Source organism: Nerophis ophidion, linkage group LG11 (genome assembly GCF_033978795.1).
Source record: "Nerophis ophidion isolate RoL-2023_Sa linkage group LG11, RoL_Noph_v1.0, whole genome shotgun sequence".
In the NCBI taxonomy this organism is placed as follows: domain Eukaryota; kingdom Metazoa; phylum Chordata; class Actinopteri; order Syngnathiformes; family Syngnathidae; genus Nerophis; species Nerophis ophidion.
This window is the reverse complement of record NC_084621.1, coordinates 30,794,913-30,811,751: the sequence shown is the minus strand read 5'-3', so window position 1 is coordinate 30,811,751 and position 16,839 is coordinate 30,794,913. Positions and strand designations below refer to the sequence as shown.

The following is a 16,839-nucleotide window of genomic DNA, read 5'->3' as shown; positions in this document are numbered from 1 at the left end:
ATAAGATCAATAAGAGAATTGTTTAAGAACCGAATCGTTAGACTTAATCAAAAGTGGAATCTGAACTGTAAAAATAAACAAATATCAATTACCATCCCGACAGTAATAGTTAGAGATGCTACTTCAGTAGAAGTGTTTAAGTCCGACCTTATAACTCATTTATATACTCCAGCCTTTGGCTAGATATTGTTTAGACCAGTTGCGAATCGATTATATATAGATTTTTTCCATTCAACGCGATTCTCGATTCAAAAACGATATTTTTCCGATTCAAAACGATTCTGTATTCATTCAATACATAGGATTTCAGCAGGATCTACCCCAGTCTGCTGATATGCTAGCAGAGTAGTAGATTTTTTTTTAAAAGCTTTTATAATTGTAAAGGACAGTGTTTTATAAACTGATTGCAATAATGTAAATTTGTTTTAACTATTAAACAATCCAAAAATACGACTTATTTTATGTATGTGAAAATATTGGACACAGTATGTTGTCAAGCTTATGACATGTGATGCAAGTGTAAGCCACTGTGACACTATTGTTCTTTTTTTTTTAAATAAATGTCTAATGATATAATGTCAATGAGGGATTTTTAATCACTGCTATGCTGAAATTATAACTAATATTGATACTGTTGTTGATAATATTAATTTTTGTTACACTACTTTTGGTTTGTTCTGTGTCGTGTTTGTGTCTCCTTTCAATTCCTCAGTTTATTGCAGTTCTGAGTGTTGCTGGGTCAGGTTTGGTTTTGGAATTGGATTGCATTGTTATGCTATTGCTGTGTATTGTTTTGTTATATTGATAAAAAAAAAAAAAAAATTTTAATAAAAATTTATTTTTTTTAAAATAAGAATCGACTCTGAATCGCACAACGTGAGAACTGCGATTTGTATTCAAATCGATTTTTTCCCACACCCCTAAAATATATATATATATATATATATATATATATATATATATATATACATACATACAGTACATATATACATACAGGACTGTCTCCGAAAATTTGAATATTGTGATAAAGTCCTTTATTTTCTGTAATGCAACTAAAAACATGAAAATGTCATGCAGTCTGGATTCATTACACATCAACTGAAATACTGCAAGCCTTTTATTATTTTAATATTGCTGATTATGGCATACAGCTTAAGAAAACTAAAAAAAACTATCTCCAAAAATTACAATATTTCCTCAGACCAAGTAAAAAAAAAGATTTATAACAGCAAAACCAAATCAAACATTTGAAAATGTCAATTAATGCACTCAGTACTTGGTTGGGAATCCTTTTGCACGGATTACTGCATCAATACGGCGTGGCATGGAGGCAATCGGCCTGTGGCATTGCTGGGGTGTTATGGATGCCCAGGATGCTTCAATAGCGGCCATTAGCTCATTTGCATTATTGGGCCTGGTGTCTTTCAGCTTCTTCTTCACAATAACCCACAAATTCTCTATGAGGTTTAGGTCAGGAGAGTTGGCAGGCCAATGGAGGACACCTCAGCAATGCCACAGGCCGATTGCCTCCATGCCACGCCGCATTGATGCAGTAATCCATGCAAAAGGATTCCCAACCAAGTACTGAGTGCATTAATTGACATTTTCACATGTTTGATTTTGTTTTGCTGTTATAAATCTTTGTTTTTTACTTGGTCTGAGGAAATATTCAAATTTTCTTAGATAGGATTTTTGAGTGTTCTTAAGCTGTATGCCATAATCAACAATATTAAAATAATAAAAGGCTTGCAATATTTCAGTTGATGTGTAATGAATCCAGAATGTATGACATTTTCATGTTTTTAGTTGCATTACAGAAAATAAAGGACTTTATCACAATATTCTAATTTTCTGAGTCCTGTATATACACACACACACACCCACCCACATATATATATATGTATATATATATATATATATATATATATATATACAGTGGGGCAAAAAGGTATTTAGTCAGCCACCGATTGTGCAAGTTCTCCCACTTAAAATGATGACAGAGGTCTGTAATTTTCATCATTGTTACTTTTTAACTGTGAGTGACAGAATGTGAAAAAAAAATCCAGAAATTCACATTGTAGGAATTTTAAAGAAATTATTGGTAAATTATGGTGAAAAATAAGCATTTGTTCAACCATTCAAAGCTCTCACTGATGGAAGGAGGTTTTGGCTCAAAATCTAACGATACATGGCCCCATTCATTCTTTCCTTAACACGGATCAATAGTCCTGTCCCCTTAGCAGAAAAATAGCCCCAAAAGCATGATGTTTCCACCCCCATGATTCACAGTAGGAAAGGTGTTCTCGGGATGCAACTCAGTATTCTTCTTGTTCCAAACACGACGAGTTGAGTTTATACCAAAAAGTTCTATTTTGGTTTCATCTGACCACAGGACATTCTCCCATGTGCTCTCTGGCAAACTTCAGACGGGCCTGGACATGCACTGGCTTAAACAGAGGGACACATCTGGCACTGCAGAATTTGATTCCCTGTCGGCGTGGATTGGTACTGATGGTAACCTTTGTCACTTTGGTCCCTGGCCTCTGCAGGTCATTCACCAGGTGCCCCTGTGTGGTTCTGCGATTTTTGCTCACCGTTCTCATGATCATATTGACCCCACGGGATGATATCTTGCATGGAGCCCCAGATCAAGAGAGATTATCAGTGGTCTTGCATGTCTTCCATTTTCTGATAATTGCTCCCACAGTTGATTTTTTCACACCAACTGCTTGCCTAATGTAGATTCACTCTTCCCAGTCTGGTGCGGGTCTACAATTCTTTTCCTGGTGTCCTCCGACAGCTCTTTGGTCTGGGCTATAGTGGAGTTTGGAGTCTGACTGTTTGAGGCTGTGGACAGGTGTCTTTTATACAGATAACAAGTTCAAACAAGTGCCATTAATACAGGTAACGAGTGGAGGACAGAAGAGCTTCTTAAAGAATAAGTTACAAGTCTGTGAGAGCCAGAGATCTTCCTTGTTTGAAGTGACCAAATACTTATTTTCCACCATAATTTACAAATAAAATATTTAAAATTCCTACAATGTGAATTCCTGGATTTTTTTTCACATTCTGTCCCTCACAGTTGAAGTGTACCTATGATGAAAATTACAGACCTCTGTCATCATTTCTAAATGGGAGAACTTGCACAATCGGTGGCTGACTAAATACTTTTTTGCCCCACTGTATGTATGTATATATATATATATATATATATATATATATATATATATATATATATACATATAAATATATATATATATGTATATATATATATATAAATAATAATTTAGCTCACATAGCCTCAATCCATGGTTAGTGTTTTTAGCTTTTTAGCTTCAGAGGCTCGTCAAACCAACAGGCTGTGCAACCCTCGGGTTATTTCCAGCTCTTATTTTGGGTCGTGAGACTTCCTGGATTGACACCTTTGCACATACACGCACACACGCACACACACAGATGACACACAGATGAGTGTGAATGTAACCGCGAACGCGTCACAATTGCAACGCGAGTGTCTGCGCTGCTATCAATGTCAGTGCGACTCGGCCGGCGACGGAGCATGTTTTTAATGTGCTCAAACGGCTTGCTCTGAAATGAAGCAATGAGCTCGGTGATAAGATAAGGGCCTCTGGGAAAGACTACATGTTTCAATCATGCGGGCGTGTTTGCAGAAAACTCCCAATTTAAGTCTTAATTACTTCTGGCGTCCCACAGGAGGCTGGTGAGCCATGGCGGACACGCATGAGATGTGTGGCAGCGGACGGCAAAGTATGTCATGGCTGCCAATTAAAACACAGGTAGCGCCGCGTTTCCGCGCAGCCGCATTGTCTCGCTCCGTCGCTGTTAATAATTGATCAAAGTTTGCAGTCGCGGGCTTTGATATAACCATGGCAACAGCCGGTGTGTCAGCATGTTAAGCGCATGTCTGTGTCAACGCGTGCAGATCTCGAAAGGGCTGTAAACAGGGGGACGCTGTGGGCTTGATAGCCGAGGAAACAAGCCACTGAACCACCGCAAGCTTTTTGTGTGAAATGTTGAGCTGCATGAATATTGTATGCTGTTGAAGGAGCTTGACGCGCCCCGACTCCGGCCAACGTCACAAGTACACTTCACAAATCTTAAGACACGGCTGATCTCTTTCGGGAATAAGCGCAGTAGGACAACAAATGTGCAGAGTCGTCAGAATCGTCTGAATGCTGGAAATTGAGCTCACACTGTTGAAAGTCGGGAAATATTAGTGAGGATGCGGAGAGACACGTCTTCACAGCGAGCAACAGGGATTCGGGTTTAATGCTGCTCCAGTACCGATCATCCATGAGTGAGATCGGCAGATAATAATCACACGTATCAATTAGGGGCGATACACGATATTTATACGATATTTTAACATTAGTTTTGTGGTATTCTTGGGAAAAAATCAAAGGGACCTTGAGGGAAGAGGTTGAAGGAGGTATTTGTGGGTACCAGAATTTCTGACAGCGCCCCTGTTTTGAAGAAAATGGCTACCACAAGGCACGTGGCTAGACAAGAAATCATTTTAATTGTACAATGCAGTTTTTTATCACGTGGTGCACATCACCATTAACTTGTTTCCACAAATAAAAACTGAAATGAAAATGATAAGTCTGAGTGACACAAGTGTTTACCAATCAGAATGAGTTGTTCGTCTCTCATTTCAAACCGGGAGTGAGAGGTCTCGCACCTGAGCACATTTATTTAACGGTAGAATTAATTGAACGCAGTGAGACCTCTTTTCAGTCATTCACAATCTCTGTCTCAGTGGGCAGAGAGGGAGAACGCCAGTTTTACACACACAGGAAGCTCATTGGTGAGAAATGCCGCAAATGAAAAGAAATTTTGAAGATAAAAATCTAATTACCATACCAACCGTGGGAGTATTTCAGCTTCAAATCGGATGGGCAATATGAGCCGATCCAACAAGAACGAATGTGCGAGAAAGCCGTGAGCATGTGATGGCAACAAAAAAAAGCAACCCGACCTAATTTTTTTAACTGGTAAAAAATAACATAAACTTTTAGATGTTCAATATCTGTTTAACTTACATTTCTGCTAACAGAAATGAGAGTATATATACAGTATATACTCTTCTTTAAGAAGCTCTTCTGTCCTCCACTCGTTACCTGTATTAATGGAACCTGCTTGAACTCGTTATCTGTATAAAAGACACCTGTCCACAGCCTCAAACAGTCAGACTCCAAACTCCACTATGGCCAAGACCAAAGAGCTGTCAAAGGACACCAGCAAAAGAATTGTAAACCTGCACCAGACTGGGAAGAGTGAATCTACAATAGGCAAGCAGCTTGGTGTGAAAAAATCAACTGTGGGAGCAATTATCAGAAAATGGAAGACATACAAGACCACTGATAATCTCCCTCGATCTGGGGCTCCACGCAAGATCTCATCCTGTGGGGTCAAAATGATCATCAGAACGGTGAGCAAAAATCCCAGAACCACACGGGGGACCAGGTGAATGACCTGCAGAGAGCTGGGACCAAAGTAACAAAGGTTACCATCAGTAACACACTACGCCGACAGGGAATCAAATCCTGCAGTGCCAGACGTGTCCCCCTGCTTAAGCCAGTGCATGTCCAGGCCCTTCTGAAGTTTGCCAGAGAGCACATGGATGATACAGCAGAGGGTTGGGAGAATTTAATGTGGTCAGATGAAATCAAAATATAACTTTTTGGTATAAACTCAGGGCTTCACGGTGGCAGAGGGGTTAGTGCGTCTGCCTCACAATACGAAGGTCCTGCAGTCCTGGGTTGAATTCCAGGCTGAGGATCTTTCTGTGTGGAGTTTGCATGTTCTCCCCGTGAATGCGTGGGTTCCCTCCGGGTACTCCGGCTTCCTCCCACCTCCAAAGACATGCACCTGGGGATAGGTTGATTGGCAACACTAAAATGGGCCCTAGTGTGTGAATGTGAGTGTGAATGTTGTCTGTCTATCTGTGTTGGCCCTGCGATGAGGTGGCGACTTGTCCAGGGTGTACCCCGCCTTCCGCTCGATTGTAGCTGAGATAGGCGCCAGCGCCCCCCGCGACCCCGAAAGGGAATAAGCTCGTCGTGTTTGGAGGAAGAAGAATACTGAGTTGCATCCCAAGAACACCATCCCTACTGTGAAGCGTGGGGGTGGAAACATCATGCTTTGGGGCTGTTTTTCTGCTAAGGGGACAGGACGACTGATCCGTGTTAAGGAAAGAATGAATGGGGCCATGTATCGTGAGTCAAAACCTCCTTCCATCAGTGAGAGCTTTGAAGATTAAATGTGGCTGGGTCTTCCAGCATGACAATGATCCCAAACACACCGCCCAGGCAACGAAGGAGTGGCTCCGTAAGAAGCATTTGAAAGTCCTGGAATGGCCTAGCCAGTCTCCAGGCCTCAACCCCATAGAAAATCTGTGGAGGGAGTTGAAAGTCTGTGTTGCACGGCAACAGCCCCAAAACAAGAAGATCTGCATAGAGGAATGGGCCAAAATACCAGCTACTGTGTGTGCAAACCTGGTAAAGACCTCTAGTAATTGTTTGACCTCTGTTATTGCCAACAAAGGTTATATTACAAAATATTGAGTTAAATTTTTGTTAACGACCAAATACTTATTTTTCACCGTAATTTACAAATAAATTCGTTAAAATTCCTACAATGTGAATTCCTGGATTTTTTTTTTCACATTCTGTCTCTCACAAGTTGAAGTGTACCTATGATGAAAATTACAGACCTCTGTCATCATTTTAAGTGGGAGAACTTGCACAATCGGTGGCTGAGTAAATACTTTTTTGCCCCACTGTATATATATATATATATATATATATATATATATATATATATATATATATATATATACATACCGTATTTTTCAGACTATAAGTCGCAGTTTTTTTCATAGTTTGGCCGGGGGTGCGACATATACTCCAGAGCGACTTATAAATAATAATAAATGGGTTGTACTTGTATAGCGCTTTTCTACCTTCAAGGTACTCAAAGCGCTTTGACACTACTTCCACATTTACCCATTCACACACACATTCACACACTGATTCACCATGAATTGATTAACGTGGACCCCGACTTAAACAAGTTGAAAAACTTATTCGGGTGTTACCATTTAGTGGTCAATTGTACGGAATATGTACTGAACTGTGCAATCTACTAATAAAAGTATCAATCAATCAATCAAAAAGCTGCCATGCAAGGCGCCAACCAGCACCCATCAGGAGCAAGGGTGAAGCGTCTTGCTCAGGACACAACGGACTTGACGAGGTTGGTTCTAGGTGTGATTTGAACCAGTGACCCTCGGGTTGCGCACGGCCACTATCCCACTGCGCCACGCCGTCCCTTATGTGTGAAATTATTAACATATTACCGTAAAATATCAAATAATATTATTCATCTCATTCACGGAAGAGACGAAGAAAATGTCAGTAATCGTCACACATGCGTCAGCAATCGTCACATACATTCGGCGGGGGAAGGTCATGGCAGAAGTGCATTGTGGGTCATGGAATGCTAACTGCTATATGCTACTGCCGTAGCTGTGATCAGCAGCACCGGAGAACCGCAGGGAACAGTGCTGGCACTTCTTCTCTTCACCCTGTAGACCGCTGACTTCTGCTACAACTCAGAGCTGTGTCACATCCAGAAGTACGCGGATGACACAGCCATCGTCGGGTGCATCAGGGATGGCAGAGAGGAGGAGTTTCGGAATCCGGTGAGGGCCTTTGCTGTCTAGTGGCACAGGAACCTCTTGCAGCTCAATCCGTCAAAAGACCAAGGAGCTGGTCTTTGACTTTGGGAGATCGAGTCCAAGGTCAAAACCTATTGTGATCGAGGGAGTCGAAGTACAGACCGTGGACTCATTCAAGTACCTCGGAGTTTGGGTGGACAATAAGCTGGACTGGACTGTTAACACGGACCACCTGTACAAGAAAGGACAGAGCAGGCTGTACTTCCTCAGGATGCTGCGCTCCTTCAACATCTGCAAAAAATTCCTGTGGATGTACCACCAGTCTGTGGTTGCCAGTGTTCTGTTCTACATGGTAGTGTGCTGGGGGGGCAGTACATCTAAGAAGGACAGCTCCAGACTGGAGAAACTGATCAGGCAGTGCAATACTTTTTCATAACATGGTCACTACTGCCTAGTTTCTCTTGTTATATTCTTATTTTACTGTTATATTTTTATTCCCATTGTTGCTTTTTATTTTTATTCTTATTGTAATATTTTTCTAATTTTTTCCATTTATACCACCATTATTTACCTTTTAAATTGACCTCAACTCTGTACACTGCTGCTGGAATTTTTATTTTCCTGAAAGAACTCTCCTGAAGGAATCAATAAAGTACTATCTATCTATCCATCTATCCATATATCTATCTATCCATCTATCTATCTATCTATCTATCTATTAAAATGTATTATTTCATCGTTGGCGGTTACTTATAAAAACTGAGAAGGGCTGAACAAAAATGGCACAGAAAAGGAAATCCTGTACTGCAGATTACACAATATCAAATAATATTATTTATCCCTTTCGCGGAAGAGACCAAGAAAATGTCAGCAATCGTCACACACACGTCAGCAATCTTCACATACACGTCAACCAATAAGAATTTGGCGGGGGAGGGTCATGGCAGAAGTGCATTGTGGGTCATGGAATGCTAACTGCTATAAGCTACTGCCGTAGCTATTTAAATGGATCATTTAATCTTTGGCGGTAACTTATAAAAACTGAGAAGGGCTGAACAAAAATTGGACCGAAAAGGACGTAGTGAAATATGCAGCAGAATACGACAAGAGGAAGCGGCGCATACCTTTGGAGTTGGCAGAGTTGTTTAGAAGCGACATCGGATTTATCTATTAGGAGTGACAGATTGTTTGGTAAACATATAGCATGTTCTATATGTTATAGTTATTTGAATGACTCTTACCATAATATGTTATGTTAACATACCAGGCACGTTCTCAGTTGGTTATTTATGCGTCATATAACGTACACTTATTCAGCCTGTTGTTCACTATCCATCCATCCATCCATCATCTTCCGCTTATCCGAGGTCGGGTCGCGGGGGCAACAGCCTAAGCAGGGAAACCCAGACTTCCCTCTCCCCAGCCACTTCGTCTAGCTCTTCCCGGGGGATCCCGAGGCGTTCCCAGGCCAGCCGGGAGACATAGTCTTCCCAACATGTCCTGGGTCTTCCCCGTAGCCTCCTACCGGTTGGACGTGCCCTAAACACCTCCCTAGGGAAGCGTTCGGGTGGCATCCTGACCAGATGCCCGAACCACCTCATCTGGCTCCTCTCGATGTGAAGGAGCAGCGGCTTTACTTTGAGTTCCTCCTGGATGGCAGAGCTTCTCACCCTATCTCTAAGGGAGTGCCCCGCCACACGGCGGAGGAAACTCATTTCGGCCGCTTGTACCCGTGATCTTATCCTTTCGGTCATGACCCAAAGCTCATGACCATAGGTGAGGATGGGAACGTAGATCGACCGGTAAATTGAGAGCTTTGCCTTCCGGCTCAGCTCCTTCTTCACCACAACGGATCGGTACAACGTCCGCATTACTGAAGACGCCGCACCGATCCGCCTGTCGATCTCACGATCCACTCTTCCCTCACTCGTGAACTAGGTACTTGAACTCCTCCACTTGGGGCAGGGTCTCCTCCCCAACCCGGAGATGGCATTCCACCCTTTTCCGGGCGAGAACCATGGACTCGGACTTGGAGGTGCTGATTCTCATTCCGGTCGCTTCACACTCGGCTGCGAACCGATCCAGCGAGAGCTGAAGATCCCGGCCAGATGAAGCCATCAGGACCACATCATCTGCAAAAAGCAGAGACCTAATCCTGCGGTTACCAAACCGGAACCCCTCAACGCCTTGACTGCGCCTAGAAATTCTGTCCGTAAAAGTTATGAACAGAATCGGTGACAAAGGACAGCCTTGGCGGAGTCCAACCCTCACTGGAAATGTGTTTCGATTTACTGCCGGCAATGCGGACCAAGCTCTGGCACTGATCGTACAGGGAACGGACCGCCACAATAAGACAGTCCGATACCCCATACTCTCTGAGCACTCCCCACAGGACTTCCCGAGGGACACGGTCGAATGCCTTCTCCAAGTCCACAAAGCACATGTAGACTGGTTGGGCAAACTCCCATGCACCCTCAAGAACCCTGCCGAGAGTATAGAGCTGGTCCACAGTTCCACGACCAGGACGAAAACCACACTGTTCCTCCTGAATCCGAGGTTCGACTATCCGGCGTAGCCTCCTCTCCAGTACACCTGAATAAACCTTACCGGGAAGGCTGAGGAGTGTGATCCCACGATAGTTGGAACACACCGGTCCCCCTTCTTAAAGAGAGGAACCACCACCCCGGTCTGCCAATCCAGAGGTAGCGCCCCCGATGTCCACGCGATGCTGCAAAGTCTTGTCAACCAAGACAGCCCCACAGCATCCAGAGCCTTAAGGAACTCCGGGCGGATATCGTCCACCCCTGGGGCCTTGCCACCGAGGAGCTTTTTAACTACCTCAGCGACCTCAGCCCCAGAAATAGGAGAGTCCACCACAGATTCCTCAGGCACTGCTTCCTCATAGGAAGACGTGTTGGTGGGATTGAGGAGGTCTTCGAAGTATTCCTTCCACCTATCCACAACATCCACAGTTGAGGTCAGCAGTTTTAAATTGCCTTTCAAATGTCTAATCTTGGTGTTGGATTTTATCAAATAAATTTCCCCCAAAAATGCGACTTATACTCCAGTGTGACGTATATATGTTTTTTTCCTTCTTTATTATGCATTTTCGGCCGGTGAGACTTATAATCCCAAAAATACGGTGTGTATATATATATATATACATACACACACATATATACATATATATGTATGTATATACTTTACATAGAGTCGGCTCTTGGCTGAGAGCCACATTCTTTTTAGCCCATTGCGGCCCCCAAGCCTAAATCTTTGGACACCCTTGTCCTATTCCACCCCTCCATTCATTTCTTGCTTTTGGTGTTTCATGCTTTCACAAGCGATTTTTAATTAACTTTGATGCTGAAAAGAAAGCAAACAAAAGCAACAGTCGCTCCCTCATCTGGCGGATGAACAAAGATGGATAAATATTTGCAGAATGTACTGAGCACGAAGAAGCGTACGAAAATATTGCAGCTAATTAATCCCTTTTGCTAAAATGGATGATCTACCTCTGCCAGGGTTAAGATGCTCATTACAATTCAGGTGAGAAAGGTGAGCAAGTTTAGTGCAATTAGAAGGCGGAAAGAAGCCTCATCGCAGCAATAAATCCGCTCCTTGACTTAATTCAAGGAATTAAGCGTGGAGGCGGCGACACAGCCGCTTCCGTCCATTCAGAACGTTGTGTGCATCGTGTGAGCTCCTACAGCCGGAGGCAGCGATTCCTGGAACACGACAAGCAAGCCACCTTCTCCGGTCGCCGCTGAATCTGAGTCGTTTTATCTTCACGTTGGTGGCGGATGCTCGGCTGAGCTTCACGCACATAAAAGGAACGACAAAATACACACACACACACACACGCCGCATACATCCACAGTCTTAATTTGTGCACACACTTTCAAACCTGATGTGCTATGCTTCAAGAGTGACTGTGTTGCCATGCCAACTCTTCCTAACTCACACACACACACACTTACTGCGATTTTCTTTAACAGCATCCCAATCCAGAGCCACGTCCACCAATCCCAATAACGCTGTTTCCTAGGACTAACCAGTTTGCAGGGCCACTTGTTCCTGTCCCTAATGTATTGACCGCCAAGGCGCCATCGAGCTGTTGCGTCTTTGACGTTAAACCGCGGCAGTTCGAGGCTGACATTTTCAAATACCGCCATGATTAATGATTGATGAGCCGCATGGAGGAGGTGTGTTTGCTCTTTCGGCACACGCGGTGATGGGGCTAACGAGGGGCCTGCAGGTATTGATCACGTCTTATTGGATATGAGTTAAAAGAGTGAAACTATATGGAGCGAGCTGTCGCTAATCCACTGTATTTATTCATATTGCCATACGGTGTGTTTCAACCCAAGCAATTTAATGGTCATTGATGAGTTTTAATGATTAATTTATTATACTGTATTTTAGGGCTGGATTTTGGAATGAATCGCGATTATTATTCTTACTCGATTTAAAAAAATCCACATTTTATTTTAAAGAAATGTTTGTTTTTTTCCATCTGTCCTGTGCAGCCACTCAGGCTAATCATATTGTTGAAGTAGATGCCCATATCAGATTTAGCTTTGCACACTTGTTGCCATATTTGTATTTGACTTTATTTAAATGCTTGGGGGGCTTCAGGTGGAAGAGGGGTTAGTGTGTCTGCCTCACAACACGAAGGTCCTGCAGTCCTGGGTTCAATCCCAGGCTCGGGATCTTTCTGTGTGGAGTTTGCATGTTCTCCCCGTGAATGCGTGGGTTCCCTCCGGGTACTCCAGCTTCCTCCCACTTCCAAAGACATGCACCTGGGGATAGGTTGATTGGCAACACTAAATTGGCCCTAGTGTGTGAATGGGAGTGTGAATGTTGTCTGTCTATCTGTGTTGGCCCTACGATGATGTGGCGACTTGCCCAGGCGCCAGGGAATAAGCGGAAGAAAATGGATGGATGGATGGATGGATGGATAAATGCTTGGGTAGAATTTTATTCAACAAAACCAGTTTTCTCTTATATAATATAAAAATGTATCAGAGCTGTTTATATATTTTATGGATGGATGTAGTTAATCATAGAACTGGCACCAAATGTTATTAAAAAAACATTTATTTTGAATCAATAATCATTTTGAATCAAGATTCGATTTAGAATGAAATCGTCACCCCCCACTAAGAATTTTTTTTTGGGAGGGATAAATCGGGTTGCTATGGATTAGTTTTGATGAATTATGATTAAATATGTTGTCTGTCTATCTGTGTTGGCCCTGCGATGAGGTAGCGACATGGATGTACACCGCCTTCCGCCCGATTGTAGCTGAGATAGGCACCAGCGCCCCCCGCGACCCCAAAAGGGAAATAAGCAGTAGGAAATGGATGGATGGATGGATGGATAATTGATTCTTAATCTATATTAATCATGTTTATTTTGCATTAGCAAAAAGTGTAAAGAAAGACTAGAGTATAGATGCAGTGTTTATGAAACACATTTAGAGGGGCCACATAATTTTCTTTCTACATTCAAAATACTTCTTTGTGGTCTATATCACTGTCTTTTAATCGGGTCAACTAATAACTGAGCCACCAAAAAATATCTGTTTCTCAGCTGTGGCCCGTATGGTTCGCAGTAGTACTCGTTTTTCATACACTTTTCCACTATGGAGGTTAATTTGTGTCTTTTTTATTAAAGCTTTTTTTGATTTAGGTAAGTGAAATATTATACATCAAATTATGTTGACATTTTAATTGAAAAAAAAAGTTTCAAAATGCAGTGTACAACAATTCAGTGTTTTAAGATTTAGTTTGAAAAAATGCAGTGTTTAAAAAAATCGGTGTATAACAATTCTATGTACAAAAATGTTGTGTATAACAATTTAATGTTTAAAAATTGAGTTTAAAAGAATTCAGATTATAAAAATGTTTTGTTAAAAAATTCAGTGTATAAAAATCCAGCGTTTTAAAATTCAATGTAAAACAAATTCAGTACAGAAAAATGTGTTGCTTTAAAACGCAATATCCGCTTCCGGTAAATTAAGACTGAAGCAATCAATCCCGTCTCAGAACCAGCTAATGAGGTGTCACGTTTGAAGTCACGTGACACTGGTGTTAAAAAGAGGCAGGTTATACAACACTACACAGTACTGGCCATTTAACCCACTGTATGTGCTTGGATGTTTTTTAAGAACACTTTAAACAGTAAGGTCACTGTGCATTAGTGAAACAATCCTAAAATTCTGCATAAAAGGATGAAAACTGATCGAGTGAGGGAAGAGTGGATTGTGAGATCGACAGGCGGATCGGTGCGGCGTCTTCAGTAATGTGGACGCTGTATCGATCCGTTGTGGTGAAGAAGGAACTGAGCCGAAAGGCAAAAATCTCAATTTACCGGTCGATCTACGTTCCCATCCTCACTTATTGTCATGAGCTTTGGGTTACGACCAAAAGGACAAGATCACGGGAACAAGTGGCCGAAATGCGTTTACTCCGCCAGGTGGCGGGGTTCTCCCCATAGAGATAGGGTAAGGAGCTCTGCCATCTGGGGGGATCTCAAAGTAAAGCCGCTGCTCCTCCACATCGAGAGGAGCCAGATGAGGTGGTTCGGGCATCTGGTCAGGATGCCACCGGAACGCCTCCTTAGGGAGGTGTTTAGGGCACGTCCAACCAGTAGGAGGCCACGGGGAAGACCCAGGACACGTTGGGAAGGCTATGTCTCCCGGCTGGCCTGGGAACGCTTCGGGATCCCCCGGGAAGAGCTGGACGAAGTGGCTGTGGACAGGAAAGTCTGGCCTTCCTTGCTTAGGCTGCTGCCACCGCGACCCGACCTCGGATAAGCGGAGGAAGATGGATGGGTGGATGGACTGATCACATGATGATACAAACACTCACATAAAAATGACTAATACTATTTGAGTTTTTTACTGAATAAGACACACAGAATGTACATGAAAACACAGGGAGTGGGATTTACAATATTAACTATGAACAATAAAACAATAGATTAAATTAAAATTAATTTAAAGTACCAATGATTGTCACACACACACTAGTGTGGCGAAATTATTCTCTGCATTTAATAATTGAGAATATATGAATGTCGCCCCTCTACTGCAGACCACCTCCTTGATTAACATCTTTTATAACAAAGATGCAAAAAACAAGGCAAAATATAAACTCTAACGGTAAAACAACATCCACATATTCGATATAATATCACTGTTCTGTAGAAGTGTGTTGTAGAAATCTGCCTCCGTCTGACACTCGCGTTTCTCGCCTGCAAGAAGCAAAGCTTCCTATAGTTACCGTGGTAACTTGTATGCCACTCAATAGTGCAGATTCTAACCATTGGAATAATTTCTATAGTTTGAAAATATCTAGCGGACCGCATTGAAATGTTTACTATGTTTACTATGTACCCGCAGCACTTGGTGAGGAAACTGGTCCCCTTTGAATTCAGTACCCCCCTATGCAACTGGCTGCTTGGCTTCCTCACAGATTGACTCCAGTTTGTGAGAGTGGGCGACAACACCTCTAGTGCCACCTACCTGAGCACTGGCTACCCCCCAGGGCTGTGTCCTGAGTCCGCTGCTGTTCTCGTTGATGACCCATGACTGCTGCGACAGGTCCACGACTAACCTCATTGTGAAGTATGCGGACGACACAACAGGAGTGGGCCTCATCCGTGACAACAACGACATGGACTACAGGGAGGAAGTGAAACATCTGGTTGACTGGTGCAGAACCAACAATCTGGTTTGAACGTCGACAAGACCAAGGAGATTGTCGACTTCAGGAAGCACCAGTCCTGCCACACTCCACTCTTATTTGCAAACCCTTTTGAACTTGTATTCAAATGAATAAACTGCAGAGAAAAGATATGTAATGTTTGAACTGAGAAACCATTTTTTTTGCAAATAATCATTAACTTAGAATTTAATGGCAGCATCAGATTGCAAAAAATTCGGTACAGGGGCATTTTTACCACGGTGTGAAAATGTCTTTCCTTTTAAAAACACTCAGTAAACGTTTGGTAACAGAGGAGATCAGTTTTTGAAAATTTCCGGGTGTAATTTTTTCCCATTCTTGCTTGATGTACAGCTTAAGTTGTTCAACAACCCGGGGTCTCCGTTGTGGTATTTTAGGCTTCATAATGCGCCACACATTTTCAATGGGATACATGTCTGGACTACAGGCAGGCCCGTCTAGTACTCGTACTCTTTTACTATGAAGCCACACTGTTGTAACTCGTGGCTTGGCATTATCTTGCTGAAATAAGCAGAGGCGTCCATGATAACGTTGCTTGGATGGCAACATATGTTGCTCCAAAACCTGTATGTACCTTTCAGCATCAATGGTGCCTTCACAGATGTGTAAGTTACCCATGCATTGGGCACTAATACACCCCCATACCATCACAGATACTGGCTTTTTAAAGGGGAACATTATCACCAGACCTGGGGACGGCGTGGCGCAGTGGAAGAGTGGCCGTGCGCAACCCGAGGGTCACTGGTTCAAATCCCACCTAGTACCAACCTCGTCACGTCCGTTGTGTCCTGAGCAAGACACTTCACCCTTGCTCCTGATGGGTGCTGGTTGGCGCCTTGCATGGCAGCTCCCTCCATCAGTGTGTGAATGTGTGTGTGAATGGGTAAATGTGGAAGTAGTGTCAAAGCGCTTTGAGTACCTTGAAGGTAGAAAAGCGCTATACAAGTACAACCCATTTATCATTTATTTATGTAAGCGTCAATATATACCTTGATGTTGCAGAAAAAGGACCATATATTTTTTTAACCAATTTCCGAACTCTAAATGGGTGAATTTTGGCGAATTAAACACCTTTCTATTATTCACTCTCGGGGCGATGACGCCACCTTGGTAGTCAAGTCGCCATTTTCTCAAACACATTACAAACATCGAGTCAAATCAGCTCTGTTATTTTCCGTTTTTTGGACTGTTTTCCGTACCATGCCTCGTCGGTGTGTTGTCAGAGACTGTAACAACACGATCAGGGACGGATTCAAGTTGACTTACGTGGAGTGTGCATCGATTAGCACGGCATGCTAATCGATGCTAACATGCTATTTAGGCTAGCTGTATATACATATTGCGTCGTTATGCCTCATTTGTAGGTATATTTACATCCAGCCTTTCCCT

The 16,839-nt window shown here is 42.7% G+C and overlaps 1 protein-coding gene across 2 annotated transcripts in view; it reads right to left on the bottom strand.

Moving 5' to 3' along the window:
* The window catches only part of LOC133561904 (gamma-aminobutyric acid type B receptor subunit 1-like), a 126,481-nt gene extending 111,101 nt beyond the window's left edge, over positions 1-15,380 (bottom strand). For both annotated transcript variants that reach the window (XM_061915553.1, XM_061915554.1), the window contains exon 1: positions 15,231-15,380. In XM_061915553.1, the coding sequence (XP_061771537.1) occupies positions 15,231-15,365 (135 nt within the window). In that variant the 5' untranslated portion in view covers positions 15,366-15,380. The remainder of the gene's footprint in view (positions 1-15,230) is intronic.
* Positions 15,381-16,839: the final 1,459 nt, after the last annotated feature.